This window comes from Eptatretus burgeri, chromosome 6 (assembly GCF_056783735.1).
Source record: "Eptatretus burgeri isolate ZD-2024b chromosome 6, Ebu_testis_v1, whole genome shotgun sequence".
Classification (NCBI taxonomy): domain Eukaryota; kingdom Metazoa; phylum Chordata; class Myxini; order Myxiniformes; family Myxinidae; genus Eptatretus; species Eptatretus burgeri.
Genome location: NC_140966.1, coordinates 45,544,442 through 45,558,592, shown reverse-complemented (window position 1 = coordinate 45,558,592; position 14,151 = coordinate 45,544,442). Strand labels below are relative to the sequence as shown.

Genomic DNA, 14,151 nt, shown 5'->3' with positions numbered 1-14,151 from the left:
CAAATCATCGATTAGAGATTCACGGCCAGTTTTAAGATGCACTTTCAGAGCCATTTATAGCGAAGCTGGTGTTTCCCTATCTCTGTTGTGACGTGGAACACTGTCACGTTTCTTGGATCTGCATGCAACTGAGTTGAAGATGATCTGCTGCCCAATTGATGTTGCAACCTTGGACTTCTTAGATCCAGGAGATGGCTGATCGATAGATGGTCCTTCAAGAAGCATGTACAGGAATGAACGCAGAGTGGTTGGGATTGATTCAGCTTCAGATGAGGTTGAGAAGGAACCCGTAAAAGGTTGCCGCATTTGAAGATATTCTCGACGGAGGATCTTGGCTGCTTTGTGCAGGGTGGAGACTTCAGTTGATGTATTGTCTTTCATATCAACTATAGCTTTGGATAGGTCATCGTCGAAAACAAGAGACTAGCAACGGTTAATCTTTACTGCCTTGATGTCAGGAATCATGCGCTCAATGTCCTCTCTAAGGCGTGTTGTATTGCATTTGATGGAGGGAAAGCCGAGAGCAGCAATATGCTTATCATAAAAGGTCGTCAAGTGAGCCATTGCTGGCGACTCCCCTGAACCACATTTATCTTCAATAAAGTCAAGTAACTCTTTGAGAACATGTGCTCGCATCACCTGCGTGTTATGACTATCAGTGATGTCACATCTGACCGTCTCCACTTTTGTATACAGCCGAGTCAGGCACGCATGATGATAGACGGCATTGATAGCGATCAAGTCACCAGCGGACAGTTTAGACAACAGGCGTTTGTCACCCAACAGCTGAGCACAGTCATTGATTTTTTTTTTATCCAAGCCAAGTGTAGCAGCTTTTCTAAGCTCTTTCTTGTTGCCTACTTCATCACAAAAGAGACACGGAGTGTCAACTGGTTCGCTCAACGATGTAGAGGGTGATGTCTGTGTGACTGACCTGGCTGCAAGTTTTTACCAGGCTAAATGACGCTTGTCCTTGATGCTTATTCCTGGCTCTCTGCACTTTCTGATTGTCGACAGCATTCCTGCAAGCTTTGTGCCACACTACATGATTAGACATCATCAGCTGCACTATATTCTGAGTATCACTGTCACCAGTATTCTCTACGAATACAAAATCAGGCAGCTCACCTAATTCATTGAGTTCCTGGATATTGTTCACAACCTGTCTGTAAGTGGCTGAAAGCCTTTCAGGATTGTTTCTCAATTTAACAGATGATGAGGGATCCGAAGTTGGATTATGAGTCTCGTCTGATTGACATATAAAACATAGGCTCCAGTCCATCATGGCAGGCGTGCTTTCACAGTTATCGGAACTCATTTGGATTAGTCACTTTGAATCTGAAAGTAAAAATTTAAAATTAAAGGTCACATAACATAGATACATTATGTGACTAACTCATGTGTAGTTAAATTCAGCATGAGAAAACCATTTCTGAGTTGGGTCTGACCTAACCATCATATAGTAGACATGTTAAGTCATGTCTCGTTCTCACAATTTTTTTTTCTCATACATTTTAGAAAAAATGTAACATTTATGTATTTTTGTCTATGATTTGACCTTTAAATCCATCAGAAAGCAAAATTGTCACCGGAAATGAGTTCAGTGACCTCAAGTTAGTTAGAAAACATGTATCATTTAATAGTTTCGATGACAAACGGTTCATGAGCTATGACTGGGCCATGTTTTCCAAAATGGTCAACGGCGGCCGTCTTGGATTTTGAGATATGACGTGTGTCTTTGGATAAATTTGTTTCTATGACCCTAACGAACTTCCATGCCAAAGGGGACCTTTGCATCACGATTTGAAGTCAAATGTTACTTAACATATCTACTGCTGAAAGAAAAGGAATCCATGGAACATGCAAGAAATGTTGGGGGTGGTGGAAGGGGCGGGTCGAGGAGGGGTGTAATTCCACCATTTTTCACAAGGTCTATGTAACTTAAGGTAAAATGTCAAACAAAGTCAGAGGTGACTTGAAGGCTCCTCTTTCCTTGGCTTCCACCACTTGGGTAGGTGTTTGGGGGAGGGGGTGGGGGATCTGTTATCCCCAGATCAACAACAGTAGATGTCTTACCCCGAGCGAGCTGGTACTCATTTTCTGACCTCAAAATGATGTCACATGCAGCTCAAGGCTGCATGGTAGCATCGATGGCTGAGGGCACAGCTGTGCCACCGATGTAATGCCCTCTGTGGATTAGGGCAGGAATTTAGAATTTGTTCATGGTGTCAGCGATAGCTCGCCTACTCTTTGTGAAGGACACAGTGGGATCTTTAACGTCCACCAATAATTTTGGCAGACGAGGCACCCAGTTCAATGTCCATCTGAGGGATGACACACATTGATGAATCACCCTGCCTGTGAAACACCAGGATGACAGTTTATAGCTGTGTCAGGATTCAAACGCAGCCTACGCAGCTTAGAATCAAGTGAGCGTACCACTTGGCCATCCTGTTAGCCCTCTCAAAAGAGTGACGGGCTGAGTCGACGCTTTCAGTGTTATTTTGGCCAGGCTGAGGTTTTGAACTCAGGACACTAGGATCTGAAGCCAACCACCTCAATAATTCAGCCCCCACCATGCATAAGTACTACATATATGGCCCTCGATGAGAATTTTTCAAAGATGTGCATATTTTTATCATGAGACCACCCTGATACCATAAAGCCGATGTTCAATGTCCTCTTGATTGCAAAGAAAAACAAGATACCATTAAATCTGCCTGCCAGATCTCATCCTTGCAAACCACACTCACTATTTATGGTTAATTGTAGTTACTGTAGCATTTGTAATGAATATTTTGAGCTTTCGGTCTGAACAACCATTGTATTGATGTGTTGCGTCACATTTTTGTTCGTATTTTTGATCTATCATCAGCTTCAATCACTATGTATTGCAGAGAGAGAGAGGAGAGAGGAGAGAAGGAGAGAGGAGAGAAGGAGAGAACGAGAGAGGAGAAGAATGAATACATACTGCATGGTATTAATAGTACTCATTTTTTCATTCTTATCTGCATATAACAAACAGCATTACCTAAGGTTTTACTAGCCAATTGAATGAAACAAGACCACAGAACTCTTTGCTTTGTGAAGAGGCTTCAGGACCAAGCACTCGTACAGCATAAATATCATGGCGTGAGAATGTAGTGTCATGAAAGCAGCATTGCTTCTCGCTGGACCCACTGGTGAGTTGAGGCTTCACATTGAGAACACTCTCAGAGGGCAAAAGCTGAGCCCAGTTGCTGGAATAGATAACACCGTGTCAGCCCAACCAAAATTAGGCCACACAGTGCTTGCTTGTCCATGCACTTCTGCTTAAAGCAAGTTCAACAGAAACACGTGTTTGCTTCTGCAACCTGCCAGCACGATAAAGGACAAAGCCACATTTCCATGCCAATTAGTGCAACACTCATTCGCTTGCCTTGGCATTTCTGATGGCGATGGGGGAGAGGGTTGGGGGTAGGGTGAGCGGATGGGCGTATGGGCGTGCTTCAACGTCAAATGCTGTGATTAAATAGCCGTTCTATCTAAAGCAGCACATTTAACTAAAATGAGATGGTTTGTTTAATTATAACCCTGCACGATTTCACTGAACACAAAGTGCTTCCTTACATTCATTGACACGATAGTCAGCAAAATGCAATACAGTGCAAGCTGCAGAGGCAGGTGGAAGAACAACTCACGCTTTCTTCATGATCATCATCAATTATCATGTGCTCCTCTTGCTCCACTGCTGTATCCTCTTCTGTGTCTTGAATCTGGCCAGTAGGTGTGTAGCTGTGACATTCTGCAGGGGATTGTTCAAGTATATCTGTGTGTGCCATTGCTTCCTGCCTTTGCAGCACAAGGTTAAAACGCTCCTGGATTTTGTCCAAGGTACTGTTGTCCAGTTCAAGATCGTGGTGTCCACTTATTGACCTGTCACCCGTTGCACAAGTTTCTCCAAACTGCTCCATGCGATGAACTCCGGCACGAGAAACTTCGTCTGCCGCACGATCAGCTTTAGGTGGAGTTTGTGATCGAAAGAGACGGGCCATTACGATAGCTACAACAACGCCAAGGACGACAGACACACCAATGGGAAGTCCGCCAGCAGCCAAGACCAGCCGCTCAGGAGATGCAGAGAAGTGCGTCCATTCCACTGGCCAAGAAATGCTGGGGAAATTAGACAAGACTTCATCCATTAGGGTATCCATGATGAAAGGTGTAGTATAGTGAGAGAAGAAATGTTGTCGTTCGAAAGCAGGACTGAGTTTGACGAGCTTCGGAGAAGAGTTGTTGTTCTGCTCCAGCATGCGTTGCAAGACACGACTGCGAATTGCACAACAGCCTCAGCTGCCAGGGGCAGGCACCGAGTGAGCTTAAGCGAGTGAAATGCACCGAAGCCTCTCAAGTTTCTGGTGACATAGACGGAACTCTGCTTAAGGCAATTGCATCAATGTGGCAGTTTGCAAACCAGCAACAAAAAAACTTTTATCCTTTACAGCTGAAGATGGTTTACTTTCTGTTATTTCACAGCTTTTGGGATAGATTAGCAGATTCATCTTGTTTTTTTCTTTTTTTTTTAACATTTCATCAGTTGAGGCAAGGACATGAAACTTTTACAATTGTTACTCATATATAAATAAACAAGAAAGATGCCATGCAGAGCATTATATTTGTGAAATCCCTAAAACAAAGTTGACCTTAAAAATAATTGGTGTTTAAATTCAATGATCAAATATACAAATCCTCTTCAAATTTAAAGTGAATCAGATGAAAATTGAGGATTTTAGAAATTGCACCTACGTTGTTGACCTTTTGGCCTATGTTGACCTTTTGGCCAGGTTAACCTCAAAAATAATTGGTGGTTGAATTCAATGACTAAATATGCAACTCCTATTCAAATTTAAAGTCCATTGGATGAAAGTGTCAATTTTATAAATTCGGCCGATGTTGACCTTTTGGCTGATGTTAACCCAAAAATAATTTGTGGTTGAATTCAGTATCCTGATATGCAAATCCTCTTTAAATTTCAAGTCAATTAGAGGAAAATTGAGGATTTTAAAAAAAGACCAAGGTTGCTGACCTTTGGACTATGTTGACCTTTTGGTCCATGTTGACCTCAAAAATAATTGGCTTGTTGAAATCAGTGACCTGACATATAAATCCTCTTCAAATTTCAAATAAATTGGATGAAAATTGAGGATTTTAGAAATACCACCCAAGTTGTTGACTTTGGGCCGATGTTGACCTTTTGGTCAAAGTTGACCTCAAAAATAATTGGTGGTTGAATTCAGTGAGCTATGGGCTTCTTGCTTATGACAAACTCTACCAAGTGGTGGAGTTTTGTGAAGATCGGTTTATAATTGTGACGTGTAGGCGATTGACAGACACAGACAGACTCAATGTCTGTCTGGATGACATGAATGGAAGACAGACAGACAGATAGACAGACAGATAGACAGACAGAGAGAATCATAGACCAGATCAACCAATATACTTGCGAATCTTCGATTTCACAAATAAAAGTCATACTTCCATGAACAATGACTGTTGCCCATAAGCGATCTATTTTCAAAGTAAAATGAAGTGGAAGAATACACAAGTGTAGCTTATTAAAAAAGAACAAAAAGTGCAATCTGTACTGTAGCATTTGATAGTAGTGAGATGTTCAAGTCTGCATGATTGTGTAAGGAATTATTTATTTAACTCTGCATGGAGTGGAATGAAAGCAGATGGCTGCTGACGTTAGGTGGTAGGAGAGGAAGAACATTTCAGGAAATGCAACAGTTTTTTCATGTTACATGGAACCTAATAATTTTAGCTTTTGAGTGTTTTTTGTTGTTGTTAGAAATGTGCACAATAATTGTCAATCAATGATGAGCAATTTCTCCAGGTGGGAAAAATGTAAAAAAAAAAAAAACCATCAAATAACATTCATCAAATTATTTCCCCCTGGGCTTTGGAGAATATTTTCCTTTTTTTCACCAGCACTAGTTTTGCATCTCAGTGGAGAGGCAAGTCCTTAACTTTGCCATTTTCAGTTAGTTAAGATGTACAATCAAATGAAAAGACCAAACACTGCATTGAATCATCAAAAAGAACCCGAATATGCAAAGACAGATGGAATCATCAGGAGGAACCTGGATAGGATTCGGGTTTCAGCTGCTACTCATCTGCCTTCAAACTCATCCAGGCGCAGCCAAGTGAGACTTATTCAAAAAAATCTATATATATATATATTGAAGGAATTCACTTCCACCAAGACAGATGGAGAAAGAAAGAGAGAATTAAGAGTAAAACTGAGATAAAAGAGAGGAAAATGAATAAAAGGAAAAGAAAAAGCAAGAATTAGAATGAAGAGAAATGTGAAAAAGTCGAAAGAAGTTTGAAAGGAACAAAGAACAAAGATGTCCGGACAGATAGATTTCAGCAGTTACTTTGCAGGCTCAAAATGTGTTTCTCCTCAATGATGTTTTATATGGCTCCCTTCTGTGAACTGGTGCTGCTGAATCACAGCACACCCCTTCTTTCCAGAGGCAATGGAGTCCATGACCCTCGGACTTATCAGTATCTCCCAGCAGGATGCTGATTCACAGGGGCTTGTCTTTTTCACCGATGACACGTTGGTAACCTTGCTGTCCTCAATCACTTTTCTTCTAGTTATGCCCCTCTTGCTTTTCTGCAATCCACCCCAGCCCCTCAGTTTGTGTACATTCGTCCATGTTTTACTATGATGTCACTTTTCATTACTCTAAAGCTTTTCCTCGCCTCACTGGTTAAACTTTCTTTTATAATCTTCTCTGATGGAATCACCTCCCTGAGTCTGTCTTATCGTGCTCTTACCGCCAGTCCTTCAAAACATCAACACATTGCCACTCTGTTACCAAAACCGATGGTTGAGATTTTCTATTATCACTACCAATACTTCAAGTGTCAACCTCTAGCCTTGTCCACACTGATGTTGTTTGAATATATTCCTTGTCCGTGGTTTTCTTCCACATCACTGTCAATTTGTCGATCTTCTATCCTTTGATATCTACATCTTCAAACAGCGTCATCGGAGTGGCGACTCCTTCGCCAAATGAAACTGCTTCGGCAGCCCGATGCAACTCACGGTGTGAAAGGAGCGATTATATCTTTGAAAAGATTAAACCCCTTTAATATCTCGATAAAACCAAGTTTCTTCATCAAGTAACCTTCAGCATGTCTGATTACTTTTTCTCAAGACACGTTCTGCAACTGTTAACAGTTTATTCGATTTCAGTGAATTGTCCTTCATAAGATGAGAAGCAACAAAAGCGACACTCCATCACCTGTGCATTTTACCGGTCACGTCACGTAGATCCTCATCAAGCTGCAAAATCTTTCGCTCGTGCATGAGTTAATGGCTGGGCAAGTCTCCAGACTGGCCAGAATAATTTGACCTCAGCGAGCATGAGTGATGAATGGAAGGTGGATCCCCAGACATATTCAATTGAAAGTGTGATACAAAGTTGGAGTCCTTCCTGGGAACACATTTTAAAAATAGTTCTTTTTCTTGGGACAAATGTATGATCACAAACTCAACAAGTACCAGAATAATATTCCTTCATTGTAAAGGGTTGTTTTTTTTCTTGAAGGAGCTGCTCAAAGTGAGGAACGTCTGAAGATAGGCTCAGGGGGGAACAAGAGAAGAGAGACCCTCAGAGCATCTTCCGTGACATCTGAAGAAGAGATTTAACATAGCTACAGAATGGCAATAGAAAGAGGTTCCAACGATGATGCTAAGTCATGTCATGTCCTGTCAGATTGAAAGCAAGCTGCTGGATCCTGTCGTGGACATAGAGGAGACAAGCAGGTAAACCAGGCCAGGCATGGGAACAATATTGCATTCGAGGCTTATAGTAGCCTAATATGGATATACTGTAAGAGTGTTACCGGAGGGAAGTATCATCATGCACGGTATAGACAGCCAATTTGTTTGGAAGGACATTATGCGAGACCAAAAACATAATTATTCCATTGAGATTGGGGCAGATGTAAATCAGAGTGTTCCTGCAACGAAGAAGAACCCATTGTCAACGTTGAAATCATGGAGATCTTGTTTGGAATCTGGACATCAAGTGAGTCATGTTCATGTTGAAGGATACAAGCTAATCCTTCCCCCAGTTTTTCACATTCTCGAAATCTTGAGGAAGAATGGTACTGGCTTGGGCACGAGATGAAGCAGAAACGGTGCCTGTATAATTTGTTTCCAGTGTAGAATCATCCACATAAATGCCGAGCTGTGAAAGAATGCAGTCTGGCAGGGTCATTTATACACAAAAAAAAAACAGAGTCCAAAACAAATCATTGAGGAACACCTTGATGCTATGTGGAGGGGGGGGGAGGGGGGTCCCTCATGCACCACTCAAATTGGTGATTGATAAGAAGTGCAGAGATAATGACAACCATTTGCTCAAGCTTATGAACAAGACCTCTGTGCCACAGCATATCGAAGGCCTTAGAAATGTGAAGAATAACAATCCTGGCTTCTCCATGAAAATCCAAAGCCTGATTAATGTCCTCAATCATGAGGGATAAAACATCACCAGGAGACAGAGAATGTCAAAAGCCTTACTGCAATCAGTTCGAAGATCATTTTCCAGGTGACCCATAAATTGTTGATTAACCAAAGAGTCAAAGATCTTACTTTTGATGGGAAGTTGGCAAATGTGTTTATATATATATATATATATATATATATATATATATATATATATATATATATATATATATATATATATATATATATATATATATATAATATTATTCTTAAGGTCACTGGATTTAGACCACCAATGTTGTCGGGGACGAGATGGCATCCAGTCCAACCCGTAATTCGCTGCCGGCTGGTGATTTCAAAAACACGTGCTGTTCCAAAGCTGCCCTCTGAAATTTGGCCGAGCAATGCCGAAGGGAAATTTGGTTTGAACAATTGGCACCTTATCGTGCTGCTTCCCAATTTCCCGCTTACGGGTTTATGTGCCAAATTTACGAATGTGCTGCAGAGCCCCCATTTCCTGAGTGACCAGAAACAGGTTGTCATTAACAAAGGATTTATACACAAGAAATAGATAGGGGCGGGGGTGAAGAGAAAAGAACACAACTGGAGAAACAAGCAGAATCAAACAAACAAAAAAAGAATTAATAATTATTAACACACACATCGACCATGTCAACAATGGAATTATATAATTAATCTTAAGGCCTCTCTCTCTCTCTCTCTCTCTCTCTCTCTCTCTCTCTCTCTCTCTCTCTCTCTCTCTCTGTCTCTGTCTCTGTCTCTGTCTCTGTCTCTGTCTCTGTCTCTGTCTCTGTCTCTGTCTCTGTCTCTGTCTCTGTCTCTGTCTCTGTCTCTGTCTCTGTCTCTGTCTCTGTCTCTGTCTCTCTCTCTCCCTCTGTCTGTCTCTCTCTCTCTCTTTCTTTCTCTTTCTCTCTCTCTCTCTTTCTCTCTCTCTCTCTCTCTCTCTCTCTCTCTCTCTCTCTCTCTCTCTCTCTCTCTCTCTCTCTCTCTCTCTCTCTCTCTCTCTCTCTCTCTCTCTCTCTCTCTCTCTCTCTCTCTCTCTCTCTCTCTCTCTCTCTCTCACTCACACAGAGAGGACAGGACAGAAAGAGGGAGAAAATGGGACACAAAATAACTTGGGGGGGGGGTGGGTGGGGGAAGGGGCAAGTGGACCTTGTTCATGCTTGATTTTGTTATTGAGACATTGTGGTGTGCAGCCTTGAGGTACTTTGTCTGTCTCATGATCTCCCAGCTTTGTCACAACAACACACTACAGTGGATCACTAACAGTTGGTAACAGCACCAAGAGCTGCAGGATGAGAATGCTGCGTGAATTAAACCTGGGCGCAGAGAGGTGGTGGTCACATGGAAGAGACAGCTTCAAGAGGTAGACAGCTCCAAATGAGGCTGCTTTGAGCAGGGTGAGTCTCTGCAAGAGATGGCCACCGGAAGACAAGACCATGACCTGATTTATTAAGTCCCAGGGCAGGAATTAGAGCCAGTCATGGTGTGCCCATTGGCCATTCTCCTGGGGGGGGGGGAAGGGAGAGGAATTTCCCCCACCCTCTCAGAGTGTCTGAACCATGGAAGGATCTCAAAACCTTCCTCACATGGAAACTGTTAATTCACTTTAATTTTAAAGGAAAATGCAATGGCAGATTACAATGTGGAAAAGCCACATGCAACACAGAGGTGGGGGAATGTGGCCTTAGAAACGAGCATTTGGAATGGAAGAGGAAGGGATCTTTACCAGAACAAACTTGACCCTGCCTGTAATACAATTATTCCATATGCTTATGTGGAGCATGTATTATGAAATAACTATGATAAGTATATACAAAAAACCCTGGAAGACAATGACATCCTACATACACTGAAATTCCATTAGAGAAAGCAGGAGGGTAGAAGAGAGGGACACACACCCTTTTGAAGTGAGTGAGGTATGAAACAAGTAACTGATAAAATAGTTACGAGGAGCTCTCCGAATTTAAAGTATAGAGAGATAAGTGAAGTACATTTTATGACCATAATAAGGTCCTGGAAATTGTGTTGTTTAATGCTATTTTGAGGATAGAAGACTTTTAATGTGAAATGAAGATGAAAGCCAGCAGCTGTTGACAAAAGCCCCAGAGGGTGAAGTCATGAGTAAAACAATGAATAAAATATATTGAGGCAATTTGGTTGTAAATAGGGAACTGGGAAGGTCCAAAGGTTGCAATGAAATTCACCAGCGGTATAAATAGAGGTAACATGACCCCCCTTAAACCAAGTTCCATTTATACTTCTTTCTGGACACACCATAACCTCCTATCCCCTTTTCTTTCTGACACTTTCATGTACACATACAGCTCTTCAATGAAACTCTACACATGAGGGACGTACAAAAAAAGTTATCAGAACAAGATACAACAGTAAAAGAAACTTCAACTTTTTTTAAATCTTATAAAATACAAATACTTGTACATATTTCATATATATATATATATATATATATATATATATATATATATATATATATCTATATATATATATATATATATATATATATATATATATATATATATATATTGTTGCGGATTCGCGCCCGCCGGCGTGCGAACGGCCACGTAACTCGAATCGCGGCACGTCGCCCACCGGACGGACAATCCCGTCGTGACCCTCTCGGACTAACGCCGGGAACTAGTCACGGGTGGGCCTTTCGGCCTCACCACGATCGTGCCAATCGGCCCCCCGCGTGGGATAGGGTTGCTCGCCAAATTCGACCTACCTAAGTACCCACACGGAGGGTAGACCGGGCGATCGCACCTCGCCGCAGGTCGACTTCGGACACGGGCCACTTTAAGCGACCCGTTCCGTACTATCGGGATAACCGAGCGGTGTTATCGTCAACCTGGACGGTTCGATTAATTATCGGGCGTTTTAGCCCACGACCAACCCTTCACGTGAAGTAAGATGGAGATTCAATTTGAGAAAAGACGAAGGGAAACGGGAAAAACAGTTCAACATAAAGCACATTTATTTCGCGATGAACGGAAAGCACACATATACAATTACACCAAAAGCAAATGTAAAAGAAGAAGAAACACACAATAACACACAAAAAGCAAATGTAAAAGCAAAACACAATGCAGATATACCACCGACTACCGAGCACACGGCAACACTTATACAGTTTTACTTCACAGACGGCGCCGACAACACATATACTCAAAGCAAAAGAAAAGGACCACCCTCAAGGATGATGGGGCCAGACGGGCCTGGGGCCGAGACCGCGTCGGGCCTACCCGTCTGATGATGAGCCGCAAAATGGCGGTGGCGCCCCGACTCCGCGGGCCTCGCGGACAGTGTCTGGAATGGGGTGGGAACGGGGCCCCCTTCTCGCACTATCTCAGCGCGGGGGGAAACAGGAGGGGGTTGTTGATGCTCGGGGGAAGGAGGATATCTCCCTGGCTCGGGTCCCGCGACGAGCGTCTCCACCACGACCTCGGTCGCGTTGCCGGCCTCTCCTCTCCGCAGCTCCCCGACTCTGACACGAGCACCCCCTCGACTGCCTTCGCCGCCGCCACCTCTCCAACTCTCCACAGCTCCGTCCAACTGCCTTCTCCGACTCCTCTCTTGACTGGCTCTTCCCAACTCAACTCCGAACTGCACTTGACTGACTCCTACTACTTCTTCTTCTCAGCTCAACTCCGAACTGCCCTTGACTCCCCACTCGACTGCGAGCGAACGCGGCCCTTTATAGCCCCCGGGGCCTCGCTCCTTCGCCTTCGACCCTTTACCTTTGACCCTTCACCTCTGGCTGGCTCCCCATTGGACCGAGGAAAAGTGGGCGTGAATGCTTTTTGATCCATGAATTTGCATATAGCGACCACACTCCGACGCACCTGGAGGCGGGGCCAAATCGCCCCACGCTTGCCGATAGGACGGAACAGAAGTGGGCGTGAGTCGTTTTTGATCCGTTTTCTTCGGAAAGGCTGTGCCTCTGCACCCGCTGCTCGGTGCGCGCCCTGCACGAGTCCAGTATCAGTGCCCACAAGCGGCGCGGGAATGGTGGTGATGCGATGGTTGCGAGGGCGAGTTGTGACGGTAAAGGTTGTGGCTGTTGTTGTGAAGCGGCGTTGCGGTTGGTGGTTGTTGTGTGATGGCTGTTGAGACGTGGTTGGTGGTGGTAGTAATGGCGGCTGGTCCAAAATAAAGATAGTAAAAGAAAAACGGCTATCTAGAGGGGTCGCAGCCCGAATGAATGACATTTATTCCCTCTAAACAACGGGTTTGGGCCTAACTACACATATACTAACAGAGATATCTCACCGAAGGGACCTGAATGGTGGTTTGCGAATTTCGTCAACCACAACAATATATAGTTGCGAATTCGCGCCCGCCGGCGTGCGAGTGGCCACGTAACTCGAATCGCGGCACGTCGCCCACCGGACGGACAATTCTGTCGTGACCCTCTCGGACTAACGCCGGGAACTAGTCACGGGTGGGCCTTTCGGCCTCACCACGATCGTGCCAACCGGCCCCCCGCGTGGGATAGGGTTGTTCACCAAATTCGACCTACCTAAGTACCCACACGGAGGTTAGACCGGGCGATCGCACCTCTCCGCAGGTCGACCCCGGACACGGGCCACTGAAGCGACCCGTTCCGTACTATCGGGATAACCGAGCGGTGTTATATCGTCGACCTCGACGGTTCCGATTAATTATCGGGCGTATTTAGCCCACTACCAACCCTTTACGTGAAGTAAGATGGAGATTCAATTAAAGAAAAGACGAAGCGAAACGGGAAAAACAGTTCAACATGAGGCACATTTATTCCGCGGCAAACGGAAAGCACACATATACAATTACAACAATTATGCACCAAAAGCAATTGCAACAAAAGAAACACAATGCAGATCTACTACCGACTACGCGAGCACACGGCAACACTTACACAGTTTTACTTTACAGATGTCGCCGACAACACATATACTCAAAAGCAAAAGAAAAGGGCCACCCTCAACTACAAGGGGGCAGACGGGGCCTGGGGCGCGAGACCGCGTGGAGCCTACCCGTCTTGTGATGAGCCGCAAATGTCGTGGCGGTGCCCCGACTCCGCGCTCCTCCGCGGGTTTCATTGGCACTGCTTGGAATGGGGTGGGAACGGGGCCCCCTTTTCGCACTATCTCAGTGCGGGGGGAAACAGCGGGGGTTGTTGATGCTCTGGGGAAAGAGGACAGCTGGCCTGCTTGGGTCCCGCGACGAGCGACTCCACTGTGACCTCGACCGCGTTCCCGGCTTCCCCTCTCTGCAGCTCCCCGACAGGCTCCGAACCCCGACAGACTCCGACTCTCCTCCAGACCCGTCTTGGTTGCTGCTGCCACTCTTCGCCGCCGCCACACCTCTCCAACTCGCCCAAGCCCGAAACAGAAACTGACTGAATTCGCCCCGTGCTCGGCGCTTTATAGTGCGGCAGGAGAACCCATATGCAAATTTCCGGATCAGGATGGGCTCGGGGGCGGAGCCACGCTCGCCCATTGGACGGAGGAAAAGTGGGCGTGAACCTCCCCTGATCCTCGAATTTGCATATATCGATTCTACTCCGACGCGCCTGGAAGCGGGGCCAAATCGCCCCGCGCTTAATGATTGGAGGGACGGAAGTG

General features: G+C 44.6%; 2 protein-coding genes across 4 annotated transcripts in view; one reads left to right on the top strand and one right to left on the bottom strand.

Annotated features, from left to right (window-relative positions):
• LOC147024676 (uncharacterized) overlaps positions 1-4,359 on the bottom strand; it is an 80,765-nt gene extending 76,406 nt beyond the window's left edge. For all 3 annotated transcript variants that reach the window (XM_085884804.1, XM_085884805.1, XM_085884803.1), the window contains exon 1: positions 3,681-4,359. In XM_085884804.1, coding sequence (XP_085740930.1) covers positions 3,681-4,292 — 612 coding nt within the window. In that variant the 5' untranslated portion in view covers positions 4,293-4,359. The remainder of the gene's footprint in view (positions 1-3,680) is intronic.
• LOC147024671 (uncharacterized) overlaps positions 1-14,151 on the top strand; it is an 89,714-nt gene that overhangs the window by 5,458 nt on the left and 70,105 nt on the right. Inside the window, exon 2 of the mRNA XM_085884802.1 lies at positions 2,898-2,977. The gene's annotated coding sequence lies outside the window, so the exon portion shown is untranslated. The remainder of the gene's footprint in view (positions 1-2,897; positions 2,978-14,151) is intronic.